This window comes from Oncorhynchus mykiss, chromosome 16 (assembly GCF_057628025.1).
Source record: "Oncorhynchus mykiss isolate SJ-2025 chromosome 16, ASM5762802v1, whole genome shotgun sequence".
Lineage (NCBI taxonomy): Eukaryota > Metazoa > Chordata > Actinopteri > Salmoniformes > Salmonidae > Oncorhynchus > Oncorhynchus mykiss.
Genome location: NC_143037.1, coordinates 20,487,611 through 20,512,870, shown reverse-complemented (window position 1 = coordinate 20,512,870; position 25,260 = coordinate 20,487,611). Strand labels below are relative to the sequence as shown.

Genomic DNA, 25,260 nt, shown 5'->3' with positions numbered 1-25,260 from the left:
ACCCTTTCTATGTCTGTTTGATTATCCCCTCCCCCTTTACATTTTTGTTTTCAGTTTGTTGGTGATATACAGGTTGTTCCACAAAGGTCTATAAAAATAGCAATAGATATTGTGTGGCAATATGGTATTTTAAAAGCCTGTTACATTATATGAAGTGCCCTTTTTAATATAGACCACACCGAGAATTTATTAAATCAGTTTTTTTTATATGAAAAAAGGCTTGCTAAAGTGCAAAAATTCAACCCTGTGTCACTTCTAGGACGATTTTTATCCCACTTAATCCCCAAAATAAAGCCCTCGTTATTTTGTTGCTTTGACAGTCATTTCTGAAGATTATTTATTTCATGTGATTAGTGATTCATTTACGTCTGTCCCTCATTTTAAGGTCAACCCTGTTACGTGAACTGAACTCTCATTTTTAAAATGGTGAAACTATTCCTTTAAAAAAAAGATCTAACATTTGAACATCTAATAGTCAAATCCTACTGTAAAAGCAGGTGAGCTGGTTCTACTCTTTGGACATTTTCCAGTGTTTTGTGGTGGAAAACTGAGCAGGTTGAGAGAAACGCATCAACCCTGTGACTCATAAATAGGCAGGCTAGAAATGTTTCAATTGCCTGTTGCACACAACAAGCTAACATTCCCCCTGGGAATCCCACAAAGGTATGTATGGCTGATTTTTAAGAAGAAATCGTCAACCCTGTTTATTATTTTAACCCATGCTAGTTGATGAGCGAAGAAGAGATTGAAGCCTGATTAGGCTATTCACCTTGTGTAGCCAGGGAGAAGCAGTCGCTAAATATAAATCACACTTTTCCAAATTATTCAACAAACTGCATAGAATCTGAAAGATTGATTTATTAACATGAGGAAAATTATATATTTTTTACATTTCAATTAAACACTGACATTTGTGCAGTTAGCATTCCCATAGACTCAACATGGATGGTTAGCTAGATAGCGTATTTAAACTATATAATGGTCCTTATCCTCACAGGCTATTTCCCTTTTCACTCAAAGAGCAATACTTGATAGGATGACTATGTTAGACACAAATACCATTGACAAAAGACAGACACAATATATTGACAAAAACAAACTCTTACCCAATGTAAACGTCGCACATGAGTTCCCCTTGGGGATAGATCCAGAATCTCCTCATTGCCGCCCATCAAAATTTGCCTACATTTAGGTTGTTTATGCATTTCACTAGTATAATGCTTGTGTGAATGTCAACCCCAAAACTTGTTCATGTCATCGTCATCATCAACTGCATTACACTCAAACTTATTCAACTACCACCACCGATTTTTCTATATCGCTAGCTTTGCTACCAGCTTATAAAAAACGGGAGTTAGTATTTAGCAGAGATTTATTTTTATTTTTAATAAACCTGAAAAGGACGACTTCTAAATATTATCTAGGGAAAACAGCCAAATGTATCCTAATCGGATTTTACTAACCACACTGTGGGCCTGTTAGAACACAAAAATCGTGATGGATTTGACTGTTTTTGATTGGGCACCAATGACGGCGTCCTTCTAGCCACGACGGTCTGCTTTCCATTGAGTTCTTTACTGCATGTGTGCCGAGAGGGTTTTCTGCAGATAACATTAGGTCGTTTTCGATCTCTTGTGCCACACAACTAACTTTTTATTTCAAGAAAGATAATTAACTTTCAGATTCAGTGCACTTCATTAAACAATTTTGACCAATGTATTTTATATTTAGCTCCTCCCTGGATTTGCTGTGTCAATGGGTCTCAAGTTGGAAGAAAATGGCAACAAACTGACTGCGCCTTTGTTGCCAGGCTAAATAATGTGGATGGAAAGTCAATTTTGACCCCAAAGTGTCAAAATAATCAATTTTGTGACATTTTTTAGCCTTCTAAAATGTTTGGACTTTGTCAAGCAATTAGTAACTGACAAAAAAACACAACTTACCATGATTTCCAGGAGGAAGGAAAAGTCATATTTTGTATACTAAACAGAAAATGTTGACTCAATAGGGCACTTTGATACAAGCACCATATTTGGCACAGAGGTAGATGTACTACATGTACCCTGAAGAGATGGAGCCATCCAGATTTGGCCTTTTAGGGGGTTTGGCAGCCACTAAAACAAATATAACATATTTAGCTTCTGTTCACTCAACTTGGTATAGAAAACATTGATCTTTCGAATGCAAAATTGGCACTAAATGTCTGATGTCTCCAGAGTGGCCATCTTTGTTTTCACATATAGTCCTCTATTCACACCAGGGGTTGGAACCGGTTCAAGGAACAGAACTGAAAACCTGGGAACGAAAGTGATCTATATTGTTCCGGAACAATAACCAGTTCCAATGCTTTTAAAATAACAGTTCTAACTTTCAGGCTTTTTTTTTCACCCCCACAAACACAACAAAGTGCCTAGTCAAAGCCCTCACTCTGTCACTCAAATTTATTCCAGCGTCTGCCTGCCAGCTAAAAATGTGTAGGCTACCTGCCCCTCCCCTCAAGTATAGCCTACTGTAGCCTACTGATGTTACAAATGTGTTTCAGAAATTATTAGAGAAGAATGGATGAACCTTTTCAATGCTAGGTAAGGATAGTATAGTTATTTCAGTGGATGTATTAACTACAGAAAGGTAAGATGTTTTTATTTTAATTCTGGTGCTGCGCTGCACACACATGCATGTTAGCTCGCTAGCCAGCTCTGGTCCAGTCTCTGAAGTCTCTGGTCCAGACATTCAAAGTTTCTCAATAGAAGCCGCTCCTCCGTAGGTATAATTCTGTTGGCCTAATTCAGATTATGCATGTCATAACAACAAGATGCCCAGTGCTTCAAGCCTCCTCCACCCTCTCCCTACCCGCATAATTGTCACGTCTCGCGCCCTACACTTGTCGGTCCAATGCATGAAAATAGCTTGCAAGCTGCTCTATCTGCGCTGATTGGCGACGTCATTTAGTGTTGAGCTAAATGTAAATTTGAGGTTTTAAAAAGGAACAAAGGAACCATAATGGGTATTTTTCTGGGTTTTTTTTCAAACCGTTTCAGAACTTTATTTTGCTAGTCAGAACAGTGGAATGGAACTAATTGAGTAATGGTTCTGTTTAGAACGAAACGATTCACACTGCCCTTGCCTTTTTGAATGAGAACTCTGCTCTCTTGCCAGTTCACTTCAACAATTGTGGTCAGAGTACTCTTACATTCACATTGCTGTGTTTAGAAATGAACCAAGCTCATCTTCCAATATCTACTCAATCCACTATGGGTAAATGTTTAGGACAAGCCATACCATCAGAACCGGTTGGAAGATAATAGATTTTAGTTCATCAAAGACCATTCTAATCAAAAGATTATTATATTTAATGTAAATATGACTGGTAACAGGGTAAATGGCTGAATATTAACTGCAGATTGAATGCTGTATTTGAAAATTGTATATACAATGTAGGATACTGCCCCTTTAAGAGCTTGCGTTGATTTTGTAATCTAGTTGTGTGGTTTTCATCAGATGTTACTTTATTCAAGCCCCACAATCAAATAAACAAACTTTTAAAAAATGTTTAGAGCTGACGCTCTAAATTTAAACATTGTTTAACTCCATACATATTTTTGGAATCCTTAAATTGCTGCTTAATGTCCAAGAACGGGATGCATGTTTTCCTCCACCAACCTGCACATCTTCTCTCGTTTGTGGAACCAACGTGAGGGGTTATAGCAGGGTTTAAACGGTGTTGCAGTAGCCTACTACATGGTGTGGTAACAATGACAAGCGAACCTGGAGAGCTTTGGGTTCACATTGCACTAAAAAAGAGAACCGGACCGTGGTCTTCAAGCCACCTCTCGAGATGGATTCAGTTTGGCTCGCTCCAGGGGCTCTTTTGAGGGATCTGAATTATTTTGGAGCGTTCGCATTGCACCAAACTTTAACCCAAACCGAGTTCACCAACCATTTCTGAAAGGGACCAAGTGTAAAATAAAACATAGGTCATACCACCATGTCCAATGTAGCTCAATCTCCTATTTCTCAGCCTCTGAGTATCTTTGAATGAATAACAAGAAATGTTAATGAAAATTTGCTGTGAATGAAATTGAGCAGAAAAATAACTGTTCAAAACACAAACATAAAACATCAAATTTGACTAAATGTGTAATGTTCAAATGTATGCTTGTTTTGGGGAATTAACACCAGTTACTGCTTGACAGTCTGTTTTGACTCCGAGTTGGTAATTGCAATGACCCAATTCAGCGCTTTTAGGGTTTTGGTTTTAGGGGGTTTGTGTGCAGGCTGTAAGTGTGCGTGGATAAGCTCTGAATCTTCCCTGGCCCCACTATCCCTTTGGGGGGGGGGGGTTAGAACGAACACTGGATCTCCCTCGGAGCAGGAATCTCTCTAATCTTCTTATAGGGTTCCCGATGGGAAGCCCCTTAAAACACTTCGACCTTTAGCTTAAGGCTCAGCAGCAGTGAGTCCTGCGATCTGGGCATACGCACTCCGCTAACCTATTGCCCTACTTTCAGAGCCACCCAGTCCTGGTTTGTGTTCATTGGGGAACGTTTTGCAACAACAACAACAAATATAATTATTATTCAGATTGAAACTTGGAGGTGTGGAACAGTACCTGCTAACTTTAACGTTTAGCATTGATTATAGAGTAGCCTAATACTTTTGCCTCCTGTGTGAGACGTCTCTTGGCAACAACAGGGCTCCTGCAGAAGTGGCTAATGAGTCTGTATGTTGAGACATACACACCTACAGAGTACACTGTTAAGTTCTCATACACTACATGACAAAAAGTATATGGACACCTGCTCGTCAAACATCTCATTCCAAAATCATGGGCATCAATAGTTGGTCCCCCCCTTTAATGCTACAAGAGCCTCCCACTCTTCTGCGAAGGTGTTCCACTAGATTTTGGAACATTGCTGCAGGAACTTGCTTCCATTCAGCCACAAGCATTAGTGAGGTCGGGCACTGATGTTGGCCATTTAGGCCTGGCTCGTGGTCGGCTTTCCAATTAATCCCAAAGGTGTTTGAGGTCAGGGCTCTGTGCAGGTTAGTGAAGTTCTAACACACCGATCTTGACAAACCATTTCTGTATGGACCTCACTTTATGCAAGGGGGTATTGTCATGCTGAACCAGGAAAGGGCCTTCCCCAAACTGTTGCCACTAAGTTGGAAGCACAGAATCGTCTAGAATGTCATTGTATTCTGTTGCTTTAAGATTATCCTCCACTGGAACTAAGGGGCCTAGCCCGAATCATGAATAACAGCCCCAGACCATTAGTCCTCCTCCACCAGATTTTACAGTTGGCACTATGCATTCAGGCAGTTAGCGTTCTTCTGGCATCAGCCAAACCCAGATGGTCACTCCAGAGAACGTGTTTCCACTGCTCCAGAGTCCAATTGCGGCAAGCTTTACACCACTCCAGCCAATGCTTGGCATTGCACGTGGTGATCTTAGGCTTGTGTGACGCTGCTTGGCTATGGAAACCCATTTCCCGAAGCCCCCGACGAACAGTTCTTGTGCTGACGTTGCAACTCGGTAGTGAGTGTTGCAACTGAAGACAGATTATTTTTACGCGCTTCAGGACTCGGCGGTCCCATTCTGTGAGCCTGTGGGGCCTTCCACTTGTTGCTTCTCAACAATAACAGCACTTACAGTTGACTGGGGTAGACTTGTTGGAAAGGTGGCATCCAATGACGGTGCTACTTTGAAAGTCACAGCTCTTCAGTACGGCCATTCTACAGCCAATGCTGATCTATGGAGATTGCATGGCTGTGTGCTCGATTTAATACACCTGCCAGCAACCGGTGTGGCTAAAACGGCTGAATCCACAATTTTTTTTGAAGGGGTGTCCACATACTTTTGTGTGTGTATATAGTGTATGTGCGCACACTGACTGGTTGAACACTAAAGTTAAAAGCATTCGACTGAGTGGAGGAACATTTTTGTGTTTGTCTGACCTTGTCAAATATGTATTTGCATGACATCGTATCACCTCACCGTCTGCATGTTTGTTTAATGTCCTGTTATCCCTGTCTGTTTTGTGTCCTTTTAAAAAGGAACTAACATCTTAAGGAAGCAAATATGACCCCTCACCCCCACCCACCCACACACACACACACACACACACACACATTAATTACTTTCTACATATTTGGAGTCTGTAGCCAACTCATCTTTTGTATTCTGATCTGTTTCCGGCTCTGTCTCATGTATGTTCTACGTATTCTCTAATGCTTTTAATTTCTGTTCAAACTCTTCACATCTGCTCTAAGTACACTGTAATCCTCTTTTCTCTCTCTCTCTGAAGCTAACTCTTTCTCTCCCCCCCCCCCCCCCCCCCCCCCCTCCAGCTGGTCAGCATTGGATCCTCTTATAACTACGGAAACGAGGACCAATCTGAGTTCCTGTGTGTCGTCTCCAAGGAGCTGCACAACCAATCATATGGCCCAAACAGTGAGCCCAGTGAGAAAGCCAAGGTGAGCCCCATCCTATGATGTGTGTACACTGAAAGTAAGCCCAATGACAAGCTTGTCTGAATGGTGGATTGTTCTAATGTCTAAATGCAACACATTTACTAACTATCCCCAGTTTACTAATGTCTACCTTCATAGAAGAGTCCATTTTGAAGCAGATAGGCTTGGACTGCTGCACAGAGTAATTAGTTGATGAATTTGGTATTTTCTGAAAAGTATATATTTTTTTTAAATAGTAATTGACTTTGGTTAGTGTTAATTTACTGAGAATTACCCTTCAATGAATCTATACAAATAAATTTCATAGCATTACAAATGAACTGTCAACCATTTTGTATCTAAAATCAAAAGGACAGTACGGTCATTTAGTGTACAGTTATTAGTCAGACCACACGCAGGCCTAAATCCATTAATCCAGCTTTACAAGATTGAAGTTGTTAGATTTGACCTTACACTGGAAAAACTGAAACATTTTAATCCACATTAGAAGGTTAAGAGCATAGCCTTGAGGATTATTGGGACTATTAGTGGAGAATGTCATTCTTTCTGAGGGCTTTGGGAGCAGAGCAGCAGACCTAGCAGTGGGAATTACTAGTCCCATCTGCTGGTTCCCATGTGGGCCCAGTCCTCCGGGGCCTGCTTCACACTCTAGCTAGTCCCAGACTTGGTAATTCTATTGAATTATTGCTAATAGGCTGACATTAAGTCTTGTATTCTGTCAGTGGTTTTAGAAGTCACATGGATGTAGTCTAGTTACAACCAGTTTTAGATGTATTTTCCTATTGATAGGAATTTCAGTACATTTCCACCACAGAGGCTTTTCGCTTGAGTTCTAAACAGACTTGGATACACCTATTACAGTACGTCTGTATACTAAATGGACTAAGGTGCAAAGCAATCACAAATGGACATCTTGGGGGGGGGGGGGGGGTTCGGATCGATTGCAAGTGAGTCTTAGTAGATATGAAAGGTAGTCTATCCTCTGACCCTTCAATGTACCTCTGTTGTGATCGTGTCTTGAACCTGAAATGTGAGTGAACCCCTTTTGAGAATCAAGTCCCAATAAGTTGTAGTAATAGTTGGTGATACATCCCCTGTTTGAGTCTTCATTTGACTGATGTTGGTTTGAAGGTAAATGTTTTGTAACATTTACGCAACCTTGTTGTTTTATATCCCACTTTACCCCTGACATTTTCTCCTTTCATTTTCATTCTTGTAAGACTTGCCTGTCTTGTCTTTTTCCTGTCCCATTTGCATGCTGCATGTTGCTCAGAGCGAGGACGAAGAGACGGATTATGAAATGAATGACTCTGATTAGGGTTGAGCACTTATGACTCAACGGTGAGCGCTCAGCTGCCCTCCATTCCTTCGACTCCCTCCATCTTACCTTTCCACAACTCCCCCATGTGTCTTTTCCCTGGTGCTTGCAACCCTGATCAATAAGCTGATTATGTCTGGGCTTTTGGTCCTGTAAGGCTTTCAACCACTTCATAAGTCTTTCAAACGCTGTCTCTCTAGAACTAAGGTTGGCTGCAATTGTCATTATTTACTTTTTTAGCAATGAGCAAATCTTTGCTTTGTATTGCTGGCATGGAAACCAAGTGCATGCATTCTTAGAAAGCCCCTCATCCTATCCTCCCCCTTGTGTGTGTGTGTGTGTGTGGCACCTACATGTACTCGTTTGCTTGGATCATTGTGTGTGGGAAGGAAAGAGGTCAAATCATGTCGACTTTTGTTTTAGATTCTCAATGAAAATTAAACTAAGATGCATCTCAAAAAAATAGTACAATAAATTGATATTCAGATTTAGTAGGTCTGTCCCATTCACAGATACCAGACTCAAAGATTGAGCTTGCTGCTGTGTATTTTCAGGGATATTTTACTATGTTTTAACATTAACTGATTAATCCCTTTGCAGATTCTTCAGGAGAGGGGATCCAGGATGTGAATTATCAGTATTACAAGCACCAGGTATAGAGTACAATCGTGTGAGTCATAATACCCATAAAACCTAGCAGTCAAACAGGGAAATGGTTACAATTGTTTTTCCACCGTTCATTTTTCCCATAGGGGAAATTTTAGAAACACTTAAAATAAGGGCTGTGTTTTGTGTAGGCTTACCCTGGGGGTGATGTTTTGATAACCGTGTAAGTCTCTCTAGGACAAGATGACTTTTATCAATATATTTACCCACTAAAATATTAATCGAATTAACTACTAATGTCGCTATCATAAAGAACAAATACGATGGTGATCTGGATGAGACTGCTGAATCGAGGCAAAGGTAAGAGTCTCTGGATGAACTATCTAATGATGGCTAAATGTAGTAATAAATTGGCAAAATGACTTAAACTTGACTACTCTGTGAACTGTCTTGTGCAAGTTTTTGAAATTGACACAATACCTGTTTAGCAAAGGTTTTCAGCTAGAGATGCCGTGCAGGAGCTTGTAGGGATTTGTAGTCTTGCATGTCGTCTACTCTGATGCTAGTTAGCATTTTTGAATATGAGAGGAAATAGAACCGACTACATTGATAAGTCACCTTGTCCGAGAGGGATTTACATGGTCATCAAAACATCACATCAAGCCTAAACAAAACACGGCCCTTTATTTTAAGTGTTTCTAAAATCACCTATGGGGGAAAATGGTGTGATTGGTGTGAAAGCGATTTGAAACCATTTCCCTGTTTAACGGGTATTACGACACCTCCACTGTGGGGCTCTATAACGATGCAAACATATCCTTGACCAGGAAGAACCTGTCACACAACGGAGAAGACAGTTAAGAGGGACGTTTGTTTGTTTGTTTTTCCTCCCATTTTATTTGATAATGTAAATACGTCTAGAGTCTTTGTGCCTGTACAGTTACACTGGACCATTTTTGAATTAGTGGCAAATTTCTTCTAACTAAAAGTGATGAATTATAATGTTTTATGCTATAAAACATGGCCATGGTCATACACGGCCAATGATTCACTCAGGGGCTACTTTTGAGTTTCTGTTACCTTCTCACTCCAGGATCTGAAGGGTTTATGATGAGCAATCTATTATCAAGCATAAACTGCTAAAAACCTGTACTGTCAATAGTAGTAGTAGAAGGTAATTAAGCATACTTATTGAGAAATTGGTCGCAAAAGAGACAGGGATTCTTGATTTTGTTTTCAAACGAGTTTAATGCTTCCTTTTCTGGTGTGTCCTCTGTATTTTAGATGGGACTTTCTCTGTAAAGCATTTATTTGTGGGTTTAAGATATTTTTGAGAAGGTTGGGGTTTGCTAATGTTTTGGAAGGTAACGGTGAAGGAATATATGTTAATATCCTTAGGTTTGTTGATGTGCATAATCAAATTCATATTTAACTGTTAAACTGCACGTTTTGTACACTGTATAGTTAAACACAACTTAAAATGTAAGTTGTTGTACTGGATCATAGCTAGAAAGTCTTGACAATTTAAATTGATAACTTGAGTTTTGCAATGTTTGTACATAGGTCTCTGCATATTAAGACTTGTAAATCGAGGTTCAAATGGTTGATGCGCTGTTTTACTTAGAAAACACCTGAAATCTCTTGATATCCAATAATACGGGCAATATACCTGGGCTCAGACATTGACTGTTATGTTGTAAAAATATGTATTGGTCTTGAAAGGCTACACATTCTTTGAGACATTTTTGTATTGTGTAGACCACAGCATTCCAAGCTCTAGTTGGAGGATGTGTACATTGCTTTCCTTACACTGCAACACCGTTTTAAGGGTAAATGCTGCATTTCAGGAGACTTTTTATACCAAAAAAATAGTTTCTGACCGGAGATGCGGTACTGCTCAACTTTTGATAGTGTTTCCTTTTCCCAGTGATGACCAAATCCAATGTCTTATGTGCTGCTTATACATGAACTTTGGAACTCTGGTGGCAGGCACACGCACCCTGTATGTGCAGCAGGAAACGCATATTGACCCACAACTAATTTTACACACACTCTTTCCATGTAACGAACAGTTTTATATCATTAAAGGTGATTGGATGGATGCATGTTTTTGATATACATACATACACTCGCACACAAGGGCTTTTAAAGTGGAAACTATGAAATCTGCAAAGAGGTTCAATTTAAATAAGTGTGTTTTGACAGAGCTAGGCTATGTTTACATTTGCTATAGTATTCTGAAGCCTTCCAGCAATCTTGCACTCCCCACTTACCTAAACATTGACTTGTTTGACTGGAGAAAAGGGAACAAGCACGCCCACTCTAGATAGACTTTAAATGCATGTAAATAGTTAACTTAATTTATGTTAACATATACATTTCCAAGTGGTTTGCTACCGACTACGTAAACATACAGTTGAAGTCAGAATATTACATACACCTTAGCCAAAAACATTTAAATTAAATTGTTTGCAATTACTGACATTTAATCCTAGTAAAAATTCCCAGTCTTAGGTCAGTTAGGATTACCACTTTATTTTAAGAATGTGAAATATCAATAATAGAGTAATTTATCTATTTCATCACATTCCCAGTGGGTCAGAGGTTTACATACACCCAATTAGTATTTGGTAGCATTGCCTTTTAAATTGCATAACTTGGGTCAAATGTTTTGGGTAGCCGTCCACAAGCTTCCCACAATAAGTTGGGTGAATTTTGGACTATTCCTCCTGACAGAGCTGGTGTAACTGAGTCAGGATTGCTCGCACACGCTTTTTCAGTTCTGCCCACACTTGTTCGATAGGATTGCGGTCAGGGCTTTGTGATGGCCACTCCAATACCTTGACTTTGTTGTCCTTAAGCCGTTTTGCCTCATGTTTGGAAGTATGTTTGGGGTCATTGTCCATTTGGAAGACCCGTTTGCAACCAAGCTTTAACTTCCTGACTAATGTCTTGATGTTGCTTTAATATATCCACATAATTTTTCTTTCTCATGGTGCCATCTATTTTGTGAAGTGCACCAGTCCCTCCTGCAGCAAAGCACCCCCACAACATGATGCTGCCGCCCATGTGCTTCACAGTTGGGATGGTGTTCTTCAGCTTGCAAGCCTCCCCCTTTTTCCACCAAACATAACGATGGTCATTATGGTCAAACAGTTCTATTTTTGTTTCATCAGACCAGAGGACATTTCTCCAAAAAGTACGATCTTTGTGCATTTGCAAACCGTAGTCTGGCTTTTTTATGGCGGTTTTGGAGCAGTGGCTACTTCCCTGCTGAGCGGCCTTTCAGGTTATGTCGATATAGGACTTGTTTTACTGTGGATATAGATACTTGGGTACCTGTTTCCTCCAGCATCTTCACAATGTCCTTTGCTGTTGTTCTGGGATTGATTTGCACTTTTCGCACCAAAGTACATTAATCTCTCGGAGACAGAAAGGGTCTCCTTCCTGAGCGGGTATGATGGCTGCGTGGTCCCATGGTGTTTATACTTGCGTACTATTGTTTGTACAGATGAACGTGGTGCCTTCAGGTGCTTGGAAATTGCTCCCAAGGATGAACCAGACTTGTGGAGGTCTACAATTGTTTTTCTGAGGTCTTTGCTGATCTTTTGATTTTCCCATGATGTCAAGCAAAGAGGCACTGAATTTGAAAGTAGGCATTGAAATACATCCACAGGTACACCTCCAATTGACTCAAATTATGTCAATTATGTCAATTAGCCTATCAGTCTTCTAAAGCCATGACAACATTTTCAGGAATGTTCCAAGCTGTTTCAAGGCACAGTCAACTTAGTGCATGTAAACTTCTGACCCACTGGAATTGTGATGCAGTGAAATAATCTCTCTGTATACAATTGTTTGAAAAATTACTTGTCATGCACAAAGTAGATGCCCTAACCAACTTGCCAAAACTATAGTGTGTTAACAAGAAATTTGTGGAGTGGCTGAAAAATGAGTTTTAATGACTCCAACCTAAGTGTATGTAAACTTCCGACTTCAACTGTTAATGGTACTGACCAATTTACATAAGAATTTAGTTCTGGGTTAACTGAGAAAGTGCTGGAGACAATCTTGTTTTTTCCCCCTGTGAAAGTGATCCTGTGAAAATGGTGACTAGCTCAGTCAGCTTGAGGAGACTAGTGTTGGTCTCATGAGTATTGTTGCTGTGAGATTTGTACTTTTTTTTTGTTTAGTTAGCTTGGTTCCATCTTAATCTTAGCAATCTGTGTACTTTGGTCTTGACCTGTATCACAGTGGCTGGCTGCACTACCTCCTCAGCAGCACCATTTTACACACTGCTCGACTACAGTCCATGGTCATTTAACTTTAACTTTTTGTGCACCAATGTCTCCAGTCTACTGTAAGATGTGCAAGTTCCCAGTATATTGGGAAGAGTCAGCTGGTTACTTCGTCACAGTCCACTGTAAACGCATGATTGAAGACAGTCACACACAGGCCTATTATTCCAGAGTAGATGGAATCAGAATTATAATGCTCTTGATATCGAAGATAATTATCAGAATGATGTCATATCACTACACCTGTCACTTCTGACTATTACCATGATTTTATGCAATGTAAAAATGTTACTGGGATAGATGTATGGTCTTGCATAGGTTAACTTCAATAAAATGGTTTGCATTTCACATGTGTATCTCTGTTCTTTTTATACAGTTTGTAGCAACGCCCTCAGATTTTTTTGTAAGATTTTGTACATAAATACTTCAATAAAATGCTCAAGACGAGGCAACAAAGAGTCCAAAAACGTATCTAACACTGTCACTAGTGGCAAAAGCAGTGCTTAATTTGTACATTTGGAGGCGCTGGAACAAAAAATTATCCGGAGAGCGAGGTGACCCGGGGTGCTCTGAGGTTCCAGTGCGCATGAGAAGAAAAGAAAAATCTCCTTTTATAATAAAGCATTGAATGCTTTTCTCATGTTTTTGCGTACTGGCGTAGATCAGTGGAGTAGAGGCGCTTGTGGAAGTTGCACACATGGGTAAAAATGTGTAGCCTAGTGTTCGGGGAAAATGTGGCCTTTTTATAAACGCATTTCGTACAATTCTACATTATAAATAACTGGAGACTTTAGCAGAATATTTATTTTATACCTAACAAAATATCGAAATGACAGGCTACTTTAACACTGACAAACAGAATCTGAGATAAATAAAATCGACCTTCAATCCATCAATAGCATGGACCTAGGCGTGTGTGGAGACACACACATTGTACAGTACGAGGAAATTAGTTTTATAAAGCTTTCCAGTTTCACTGACTCACCCAATGAAGCTCAGCTCATTCACTGGCGATGGCCGATGCGCTCGTGCCAAAAGCTTATCTCTCTTGTTTTACTTGGTAAAACAATGCTATTCGCTCAATAGGCCTATTTGGAAGTTGATAAACAGACAAACATTGGCAGTAGAATGGCCTTACTGACAGATTAGTCTTCTCTTTTCAGCAGGATCAATTTGGTTTTCCCGCGACTGTATTTGAAATATTGCGAAAGGCCTGTTGGCTGCATGATGTTCACTAACATATTTGTCACGAGTTCCCGACTAGACATTACTCGTGATTGGGCTACACAATCCACAGCACAGGGAATTTAAAAAAAAGCTTGACCATCTGTGGCTAAATTATAGGCCTACTCCTGGTGTAGTAGTCCGAATTATTGCATTTCTTTCTGAACAAACAGGAGCAATTGTGTAACTTTGGCAAATGTATTACACTTTATCAGGGGTTCTGCGGCTCACATCTATCAGAGTACAGCGAGATCATATAAAGTTAATTTCATTATAGTTCTGTGCGAGGTACAGGCGCGCTTCTACGTAACGTTTTTTAGGGGGCTGCCAGGAGAATTACGGAGGGGTCCACTTGAATTAGCCTCACTCTGATTTATACATTGCCAAAAGTGATAGTTATTTTTCATGCCACAAGAGGTACCGGATCCTAGAAAAATGGGTTCCGGAAGGACATTGTCCAAAACAGAGTTGCCGGATGCTGTTCGGGCAGGATCTGACTCAAATTAGGCACCGTGCAAAAGCACAATGTCTGTCTTACCTGGAGAGGGAAAAATAATGATCATCCAAACTTCATAGCACCTTATGTTGCAATCATATTCAAATAAGCCAATAGTTTCAAAAGAGCAATTATCAAACTTCATGTAATGACGGCCTCTTCACATTTATTAACAGACAACGACAGACTTGCTGGTCACACTTACCAAATTGAACTGATACAGTAAACGTAAACAAATAGCGCTCTCTAGTGTTATTCATTTGAAAATGCTGGTACTGTGTCGTCACTAGTTCCCACAGCCACAAAGTCATGTAACCCGTCTATTTCTACACAATCTGATTTTTTTTTTAAACAAATTTTACCAACCATGCTGCTAACCTCATGCCTAACCCTAATCTTAAATTTAGAGCAAAAAGCTAATTGTTGTTTTCATGAATTTGCACAATTTAGACGTTCATCCACGTTCTCCAAAAGGGTTGCACCACTTCACCACTAAATTTAAATCTGGATCTGTACGGTTTTAAACTATGATTAGTGACATGTTATATCAATATATGAGGTATTTCGTGAGTTGGAACGAAGTAGCTACCCTACTTGACAAATGAGGCCACAAAGTTGCTGTTCCTTGATAAAATACTAACAATGTAACGTTAGAAGTACTGCAACTCCATCGTGAAAGGTTCTCATGGGTTGGCTGATTTGAAATAAAATCCGTTATTTGCCAGTACTAGACAGAAAACGAATTCGTTAGCTCCTGTAGCTAGGTAGTTTATAAACTAAGCTAGCTAGCATACAATCTATATTATTGTCATTACCAAACGTTATTTAGCCATGTTATTTAGCCACCTGATCGGGGCACGTCAAAGAAGTTCAGATTTCTCCGTTTTATGAAGAAAAAAAACAGTTGTCTGAGCTGATGGAGGAATTTTGTAACGTACTGGAGGATAAAATGACAGACAACACGACTGTCAAAAAGAAGGAAGACACTTGAGCCATTTTATTCGACAAATGTAATGGCTCAACACGGATTAAAGAGAAGACCCAAATCGGATGAAAGCGTGATGGAATTTTTTTTTTAAAACAAAAGTGAGAAAGGATACGGCAGAGGTGAGGCGGGGGCTATTTCAGACCGGACCCGGAGGGGGGCATCCGTCCAAAGAAATGAATCCTGTCGCCCAGAAAATATGCGAGATGATTCCCCAGCAGTTGCCCCTCTCCATATCCCCTATGATGACGACGGACAATTTGACCCACCAATATTTAGTAAGCATAAATAACTGGTAAATATAAATTCATATAATGCACGTTAAAACTAACGTTCATGCTAACGTTACTTCACTACAACGTTTTTATTATCAGGCCCGTTACATGTTGCATAACATCATCATTCGTACCAAGGCTGGGCATATCATTAACCCCAATTCAATTGTTGTGCAAAATGGTCACGTAAATAGCCTACTAATAATGAGATAATTATCATAAAACTCAACAGGATTCAACCTGTCACTAATTATTCTCTGAGGAACTCGTTTTGGTCTCTCCACAGTAGACATGCTGCCATTTTATCAGTTAAACCACCTAAAGTGGCAGTTTAGAATTAATCTCCAATCTAAATTTATATTTTTTTTTTAATTAATTGAGAAACAGATTTAAAATTAATATAGGTTTAAAGTGAAAACTAAACTTAGATTAGAGGAAGGATTTTATTTAAGTAGGATTCATTTAAAACTAGGTTTAACATTTGGTGCAACAAGATTAAAAGATACACCTTGATTTAATCCAGTTTAAGAGTTAATCCATGTTGGTGCAACCCTATTTCTAAATTAATTAGTTACATTTGCACCCTCATTCCGAATGGTTAATGTTTGGGATAGTGTGAAAAATAAAAAAACAGTTCCGACTGGGATTGAACATGCAACCTTCTGATCCAGAGTCTTTGGAGTTCACTAATCTGCCACCTAGCAAAACCCAATCCTACTTGATGGTAATAGTGCTCCGAAAGGTTGCTGGTTCGAATCCCAGAGGCAACTAGGTGAAAAATCTGTTGCTGTGACCTTGAGCAAGGTACTTAAACCTAAATTGCACCTGTAAATCACTCTGGATAAGAGCGTCTGCTAAAAAATGTTTTTTAAATTATAATAATTTTAAAAAGGGGTCCTCAGGACATAGACATCCAATTTCGATGTCGGATCTTCAACGATCTCTCTCAAATGTTTAGGATATAGCCAATTTTGACTTTGTGGCTGTGGTAACAGGTAGAAAAAAAATGTGCTGCTCCTTTAAATTTTTAGTCGTCTATAAAATTGCCTGTTTGCACTTATTTGTTATATTACATTGAATATGACTATGTCTAAAATTATTATCCAATTCCTGTGCACATATTGAATAACTTACATGATGGAACATAGTGATAAATGCATGTTTATCAACTGTCGTTTAAGAATGCAAATTGTGCCTAAATCAATGCAGACCACATTGTAGCCATTTAATTGTCAGTTATTTCAATTAACACAAACTAGTAACGTGATGATGGAACATCAATCTCTCCATAACCCCCAATTAATTATAAATATTTTCAGGCGGTTGGGAGGTTGCCTATGTCACTGGTCCTGTTATTTAGCCCGGACAGGAACGGGTGCTTTTTCAGGAGGGAAACTTCACCAGGGTTTTTCTTGATTAAAAGACGATTCATTCATACAGTTAAATAATACGAGTCATTATAGCCATACAGCAAGGTAAGCGAATGTCGCCCAACAATTTTGTATTTAGGCAATACAAGGTTAGCTTTACTATCTGCCTGAGTTTGCGCCATTTTCGCTAGTTGGTTGATGCGTAAATGTGCGCCAGTTTGGGAAGCCCTAGGTTCTTTGTCCTGCTCAGTCATGGGTGGTATTGCGAATTCGTGTGAGGTTCCGCTTTAAGCCAAAGCAAGCGGACCAACATGGCAACTAATATGTATGGCTTCAGATGAGAAGAACGAGTCTCGTTGCCACAACGACGTGTAAAATCAACGACAAGTGCGCAAGTCTATGGTTTTTCAGTTTGCCAGCCGCGCGCCACAAATAGCCAGGGTACTTGCGCATGTTGTTGGCCAGTTTCTGTCTTGGAACTTGCTCTGAGTTATTTATTTCTTACGTGACTATAGTCGCTGACATAACTAGCTACCTTCTAACGTGTTTTAGCCACAAGCGGACCAGAGAGATTTTGCTCAAACATGCTGGACTTGTTGCTGGTACAGATGAACAGCCGGATGTTATGCTAATAGCTAGTAGCTATGATGTAATTTAGTGATGTTCGCTAACTATTCGTTTTTACGACTTTTTTTTTTTTTTACTGATGTGTCATGATGTTTGAGTGACTCGATCCTTTTGGATTTCGTTTACCTGCTGGCCGTTATGACTAATATAATGTTTAATACGCGCTCCTCCGGCTCAGCGGCTCCGGAGACATGCTCCGACCAAACAACTGTAAAATATTTTTTTATTTCACCTTTATTTAACCAGGTAGGCAAGTTGAGAACAAGTTCTCATTTACAATTGCGACCTGGCCAAGATAAAGCAAAGCAGTTCGACACATACAACGACACAGAGTTACACATGGAGTAAAACAACAATACAGTAGAAACAAGTCTATTTACGAAATCATGCTGCAGCAATAACATAACAAAAATACATGGTTATAACTGTTAATTTATCTCATGTGTAAGAATAAATGCAATTCATTAATTATTCAATGTTTTGTAGAACTGAAACATGCATACAATGAGTTTCTGCAACAAGAAAATAAATCCGAAATGAATCGTTTTGGTGTGTTGCAGATTGCAAATGATATTGTGTTTATCACCCTCACCGCAATCAAGCAATGCATTCCGCCACGAGTCGTTAACAATCTAGTCCGATTGCTGCCACAAATAAACCTTGTTTAAAATGTATCAAGAAATCGTATTATTTGTATATAGTAATCAACAAATGTAAATAGTTTTAAAGCACACTTTTACAATTCTGTCACAAATGACAGCTCAATAAGCCCCTTATGGTGAACGAGAAGCTTGTAGAATCATTCTTTGCATTTTCAGTTTTATAATTTGCAGGTCTAGGCTCCTGCATGCTTTGGGCATAGATGGTAACATGCAGACTACTGTGCTCCACACTCATGCTCCAAGGACTTTCTCTTGAGTATGTTCTTGTGAGGACAAGCGTGTTCTTGTGAGGATGAGCGTGTGGAGAACGCATTAAAACATTACAATTGAGAAGCACTTGCCCTACTGTATTACCTCAAACTGCACTTCCCCATTCACTGAACCTTCTTCCAGCCAGGACACTGGTAACAATAGAGACTAAACCAGATCTACACAAAGCAAATGTTTTACTTGATAATGATCAGCTAGATATGTGAATCGTATTAATCTAGCAAATGACTTATGCACGGTAGATGTACATTTTCTGTAGTTAGTTAGCTACCAATTCTTCGTGACTACCTAGCTAGACTGACTTGACTATGGACTTACACATTCACTGAACCTTCTTCCAGCCAGGAAAATTGCAAAAATGGAGACGACACAAACAAATGTTCTACTTCAAAATGATAAACTATCTATGCTACATGGCCAAAAGTAGGTGGACACCTGCTCGTCGAACATCTCATTCCAAAATCATGGGCAGTAATATGGATTTGGTCCCCCCCACCCTTTTGTTCCTATAACAGTCTTCTGGGAAGGCTTTCTACTAGATGTTGAAACATTGTTATGGGAACTTACTTCCATTCAGCCACAAAAGCATTGGTGAGGTTGGGCACTGATGTTGGGTGATTAGGCCTGACTCAGTCAGCGTCACAATTAATCCCAAAGTTATTCGATGGGGTTGAGGTCAGAGCTCTGTTTAGGCCAGTCAAGTGCTTCTAACTCAATCTCGACAAACCATTTCTGTATGGACCTCGCTTTGTGCACGGGGGCATTATCATGCTGAAACAGGAAAGGGCCTTCCACAAAGTTGGAAGCACAGAATTGTCTACAACATTAAGATTTCACCTTCACTGGAACTAAGGGGCCTAGCCCGAACCATGACAACAGCCGCAGACCATTATTCCACTTCCACCTAACTTTACAGTTGGCATCTGCCAAACTTAGATTAATCTCTCTGACTGCCAGATGGTGAAGTGTGATTCATCACTCCAGAGAACGTTTCCACTGCTCCAGAGTCCAATGGTGGCGAGCTTTACACCACTTACACCACTTTACACCACAGCCGACACCTTGGCATTGCACATGGTGATCTTAGGCATGTGTGCGGCTGCTCGGCCATGGAAACCAATTTCATGAAGCTCCCAACGAACAGTTCTTGTGCTGACGATGCTTCCAGAGGCAGTTTGGAACTCTGTAGAGTTGATCCTCTGAAACCCAACCAAGCCGCACTGCTTCTTAACACAGCGCGCATCCAACCCGGAAGCCAGCCACACCAATGTGTCTGAGGAAGCACCATGCACCTAGCGACCTGGTCAGCGTGCACTGCGCCCGGCCCGCCACAGGAGTCGCTAGTACGCGGTGAGACAAGGACATCCCTACCGGCCTAACCCGGACGACGCTCCCGGTCACGGCCGGCTGCAACACAGCCTGGGCTTGAACCCAGAGTCTCTGGTGGCACAGCTAGCACTGCACTGCAGTGCCTTAGACCGCTGCGCCACCCGGGAGGCCTTCGAAGTATTAGGACATTTAATCGATGTTCCAGCGGTTTATTAGATCTGCGCATGTACTGGGACCGGGTAGCGCAAGCTCTTATGCTCCCTCTTATGCGCGAGTAAAGTGAGTTTGAGAAAAACTGTCTTATACATTTAGACTGTGAAATTATTTATATGTCCGAACTCGGAATCAAAAAGTATTCGCAAAAATGACATGGTCAGTGCAGTAGAAAGTTTATTTTGATTGGAAGTTTTCTGCATTTATCAGAAGTCCCATCAGTAGCCAGGATTATTAAGGAAATTGTTCTTCTTGCAAAGCATGTAAACAGTTTAAACTATTATATTAACCTATCCAATGACATTCCATTGACCAGATTGCCGTACATTCAACAAATCTGATCTAACAAAGTGGATATTGGTCAAACCTGTCATGATTTACGGCTCATGATTTTGGGCTAACCAGCCCAATGTGGTTACTTACAGTGCATTCAGAAAGTATTCATACCCCTTGACTTTGTCCACGTTATGTTTTAGCCTTATTCTTAAATGTGTTTTTTTAAAATAGGTTTAGAATGTGTTTTTATTTTTTTTCAAAAAGGGGGGGGGGGGGGGGGATCACAAGTATTCAGACCCTTTACTCAGTACTTTGTTGAAACATCTTTGGCAGCAATTACAGCCTCAAGTCTTCTTGGATATGACACACCTGTATTTGGGGAGTTTCTCCCGTTCTTATCTCATCTCTCCAGAGATGTTTGTTCGAGTTGAAGTCCGTGCTCTGGCTGGGCCACTCAAAGGCATTCGGAGACTTGTCCCGAAGCCACTCCTGCATTGTCTTGACTGTGTGCTTAGGGTCGTTGTCCTTTTGGAAGGTGAACCTTCGCCCCCAGTCGGAGGTCCTGAGTGCTCTGGAGCAGGTTTTCATCAAGGATCTCTTTGTACTTTGCTCCGTTCATCATTCTCTCGATCCTGACTAGTCTTCCTCTCCCTGCTGCTGAAAAACATCCCCACAGCATGATGCTGCCACAAACCATGCATCACCGTAGGGATGGTGCCAGGTTTCCTCCAGACGTGATGCTTAGCATTCAGGCCAATAGTTCAATCTTGGTTTCATCATATCAGAGAATCTTGTTTTTAATGGTCAGAGTCCTTTAGGTGCCTTTTGGCAAACTCCAAGCGAGTCGTCATGTGCCTTTTACTGAGAAGTGGCTATTCCACAATAAAGGCCTGATTGGTGGAGTGCTGCAGAGATGGTTGTTCTTCTGTAAGGTTCTCCCATCTACACAGAGAAACTCTGTCAGTGACCATCGGGTTCTTGGTCACCTCCCTGACCAAGGCCCTTCTCCCCCGATTGCTCAGTTTGGCCGGGCGGACAGGTCTAGGAAGAGTCTTGGTGGTTCCAAACTTTTTCCATTTAAGAATGATGGAGACCATGCTTTTCTTGTGGACCTTCAATGCTGCAGACATTTTTTCGTACCATTCCCCAGATCTGTGCCTCGACACAATTCTGTCTCAGAGCTCTACGGACAATTCCTTCGACGATAAATTTAAACAGGATGCACCTGAGCTCAATTTTGAGTCTCATAGCAAAGGGTCTGAATACTTATGTTACTTTTTAAAACTTTTTAATTTTTTTATACATTTGCTAGCATTTCTACTAACCTGTTTTGACTTCATCAGTATGGGCTATTGTGTGTAGATTGCTGAGGATTTTATTTTTTATCCATTTTAGAATAAGGCTGTAATGTAACAAAGTGGAAAAAGTCAAGGGGCCTGAATACTTTCCAAATACACTGTAAGTCCAATTTGGATATATTTGGTTGTTCTCGCTGCATAACATGTAGAAGTCCCTTTTTCAGGTTTAGAAGAAGTGACTCCTAAATTCTTACTCCCGTTCGTATAAGCTGGTTAGTATAGCAAGCATACAGAACACCTTCCTAATATTGAGTTTCACCCCCTTTTCCCCTCAGAACAGCCTCAATTTTTCAGGGCATGGACTCTACAAGGTGTCAAGTGTTCCACAGGGATTATGGCCTATTTTGACTCCAATACTTCCAACAGTTGGCTGGATGTCCTTTGTATGGTGGGCCGTTCCTGATACACATGGGAAACTGTTGTGCGTGGAAAAACCCAGCAGCGTTGCAGTTCTTGACACACTCAAAGTGGAGCACCTGGCACCTACCATGTCCCGTTCAAAAGCACAAATCTTTTGCCTTGCCCATTTGCCCTCTGAATGGCACACATAGACAATCCATGTCTCAAGGCATCTTTAACCTGCCTCCCCTTCATCTACACTGATTGGCATGGATTTAACAAGTGACGTCGGTATAAGATCATAGCTTTCACCTTGTCTGTCCGTCATGGAATGAGCAGGTGTTCCTAATGTGTTGTACACTTGGTGTATGCCATAGTGACACAATCCTAAGAAATGTATGTACACGTCTTTGAAAGCACACGTTTGTCACCTCTGCTGTTTCAGAAAGCCCACCAGTCATGTCAGGTATTGCATTGAGCCGGCTTGCTCAGGAGCGCAAAGCGTGGCGGAAAGACCACCCTTTTGTGAGTAGCAGTGTGTAGTTCTAGACTTTTTATTTATATTTCTAATAGTACTTTTTTTCTTTTTTTAAACTATGATGGGGATTGGGGGAAGTGTTTTATCCATTATTCAAGAGCTTTGAAATGAAGGTTTATTTTTGCTTAATCTCACTGTTTTACTGTTTGATGCACCTCCATCTAAGGGCTTTGTGGCTGTGCCCACGAAAAATCCAGATGGAACAATGAACTTGATGAACTGGGAATGTGCCATTCCTGGGAAGAAAGGGGTAAGTACAGCCATTTATCTACACATGCAATACAGTTTCAAAGTGGAGGTGCCGAGTGACTTTGTTTATAGCATTTCGCCTGTGCATAGTTAGTAGTAGATCATGTCTAGAAATGTTTTTGCACCAATACTATGAAGTGGACATCTTGTATGAAACCAAAGAATGCTAGGATGGGTCATAGTTCATCCTTGATCTTCATAGTCTGCAAGTGTTTGTGATCAATTATAAACACTTACGACTCCTCCCCAGACCCCATGGGAAGGAGGCTTGTTCAAACTGCGGATGCTGTTCAAGGATGACTATCCTTCCTCGCCCCCAAAGTGTGAGTTTCCTTTTAACCAGTCTTCTGTTTTTTATTTTATTTTTTATTATTAGAATCCCCATTAGCTCTTCCTCATGCAGCAGCTACTCTTCCTGAGGGCAACATAAAACATGGCACAATACAGAACGTTGGGAACAGCTCAGTATTCGGGCCCAATAGTTGAAAAATGCATCCTTCGCTCTTCCTTGACGTAGTCACTGATCTGACACTAATTTGATTGGTGCAAGGTTTTTTTTCACCAATTCAGTCAGATCAGGTGGTCGCAAAAGTAGGAAGAATGTATTGAAACAGACCTTAGGTCGTGAGAGTAGTTCTAGTTTAACTTTACTGATTTTTATTTCATAGGTAAATTTGAGCCTCCGCTCTTCCATCCTAACGTGTATCCGTCAGGCACAGTATGCCTATCCATTCTAGAAGAGGACAAGGACTGGAGACCCGCCATCACCATCAAGCAGGTTAGGATATGCTGGGGATCGACTTACAAGCTATAGCCACCAAATGGCTATGCCCAACTGTGATTTTTATGTTTTGTCATTTCTTACAGATCCTATTAGGAATACAGGAACTCTTAAATGAGCCAAATATCCAGGATCCAGCCCAAGCAGAGGCATACACAATTTACTGGTGCGTTCTGCTAGTATCTAAGGGATGCCTTCCTGTTTGCCGTGTTGTTTTTCGGATAGGGATATGGTGAAATTAACACTAGATTCTGATCTTTCTGTTGTTTTACTAAACCCCTCTTTCTTTTCAGCCAAAACAGAGTAGAATATGAAAAAAGAGTTCGAGCACAGGCCAAAAAATTCTCCCCTTCGTAAGGGTGAAGGCTTGGCTTCGACAGAAGGAATGGGTCAAACGCGGATCACCTCACCTCTGTTTCTCTATGAATGTGCCCCTTTCACATCGGGACTTGCTTATAAGGACTTCTATTTAAAACTGATACATTCTGTGCCATCCTCTTTTCCTTTTTTTTGTTCTTTACCTCTGGGTTGGAGTGTGGCAGGCGCTGGGATGAAATGGGAGCCGTAGCACCCTGGCCGCTTCCTTTTTTTAGCCGTATTACTTGTCTTGTGGTGCGAGGGACAGAGCACAGTACCGGTTTTGCCATCGACTCAAAATAAGCCTCTTTTGAGGAAGAGAACGTCTTGGTTGTCTTTGTCTTTTGTTTAATTTCTCTCACAGGGTCTGTTCCTTTAAAAAAAAAAAAAAACACCCCTCTTGTATTTTCCTTGATTTTTAATTCTGTAAAATTAGCTATTTACTTAAATGTCAGTATTTCAACTGCTGTATAATTAGTGGCACTTTTTATACTGTATTATCTCACTAGTTTCTCTAGAATGCTCGGTCTGATTCTCTTATGCAGGTTTTCTATTCAGCATGCTGTAATATAAAATAATCTGCTGTCTTTTTTTCTTTTGTTATTTGTAGTGTTTGCAAATTTTTTTATGGCCTCGTCTCAATGCAGGTAGGCTTACTTCTGTATTAAACTCTATTTATAGGGTGCTTTGTTCATGTACGTGTTAGACTAAATAAACCCTTTCTATAAAGCCATTGTTATACTTTCTGTCTCGCAGTAAAACTAGTGTTTTAACAAATGCTGGCATAGAATTGTTATAAAAGCTATAGCTGGACCCCCCCCCCCCCCCCCCCCCCCCCCCCCCCCCCCCACAAGAGACACTGTTTATATACCATATTTTGTACAGATGTTTGTTTGATCATCATGACACAGTAAAACATCACACTTTATCAAGAAATTCGATTTTTGTCTTGAGTGGATGTATTTTGTTTACATGATAATGATCAAAATACAATATATTTGCACTTTTTTATTAACTCACAACATTTTAAAACAAAAATTAAGGTTCTTATCCCTTGAGTAAGAATGAGCACAATGTCTGTAGATGAAGAGGAAATGCGGCTTATGTACAATATATTTTCTAGCCTCTTCAATCCTAACGCGTATCTGTCAGGCACAATATACCTGAAGACGAGGACTGGCGACCAGCAATCACCATCAAGCAGGTTAGAATATACTG

At 40.4% G+C, this 25,260-nt stretch overlaps 2 protein-coding genes across 7 annotated transcripts in view; both read left to right on the top strand.

Moving 5' to 3' along the window:
- kctd5b (potassium channel tetramerization domain containing 5b) overlaps positions 1-13,041 on the top strand; it is a 34,836-nt gene extending 21,795 nt beyond the window's left edge. For 2 of the 4 annotated variants that reach the window (XM_090202197.1, XM_090202198.1), the window contains 3 exons: positions 6,349-6,474; positions 7,745-7,812; positions 8,390-10,496. In XM_090202197.1, coding sequence (XP_090058323.1) covers positions 6,349-6,474; positions 7,745-7,789 — 171 coding nt within the window. In that variant the 3' untranslated portion in view covers positions 7,790-7,812; positions 8,390-10,496. Of the gene's footprint in view, positions 1-6,348; positions 6,475-7,744; positions 7,813-8,389 lie in introns of all 4 variants that reach the window. The other 2 variants (XM_021565154.3, XM_021565157.3) reach the window with 1 other exon arrangement.
- A 2,420-nt stretch (positions 13,042-15,461) lies between these two features.
- ube2ib (ubiquitin-conjugating enzyme E2Ib) lies at positions 15,462-24,771 on the top strand. 3 transcript variants are annotated; one of them, XM_021565151.3, is made up of 7 exons: positions 15,462-15,676; positions 22,563-22,642; positions 22,822-22,905; positions 23,155-23,227; positions 23,573-23,682; positions 23,772-23,851; positions 23,979-24,771. In XM_021565151.3, exons 1-7 carry the CDS (start codon positions 15,598-15,600, stop codon positions 24,040-24,042), a joined length of 570 nt encoding a protein of 189 aa, XP_021420826.2. In that variant the 5' UTR covers positions 15,462-15,597; the 3' UTR covers positions 24,043-24,771. The 3 variants fall into 3 exon arrangements, with proteins under 3 accessions (XP_021420826.2, XP_090058326.1, XP_090058325.1); XM_090202200.1 differs by having other exon boundaries at positions 15,462-15,693; XM_090202199.1 differs by lacking the exon at positions 15,462-15,676 and adding an exon at positions 16,991-17,148.
- The last annotated feature ends 489 nt before the right edge of the window (positions 24,772-25,260 follow it).

Excerpts from the sequence above, each read along its gene's own strand:
- ube2ib (XM_021565151.3), top strand. The coding sequence starts at position 15,598 with ATGCGAGATGATTCCCCAGCAGTTGCCCCTCTCCATATCCCCTATGAT. Across the intron at positions 22,906-23,154 it reads CCATTCCTGGGAAGAAAGGG|ACCCCATGGGAAGGAGGCTT; the intron begins GTAAGTACAGCC and ends ACTCCTCCCCAG. Across the intron at positions 23,228-23,572 it reads TCCTTCCTCGCCCCCAAAGT|GTAAATTTGAGCCTCCGCTC; the intron begins GTGAGTTTCCTT and ends TTTATTTCATAG.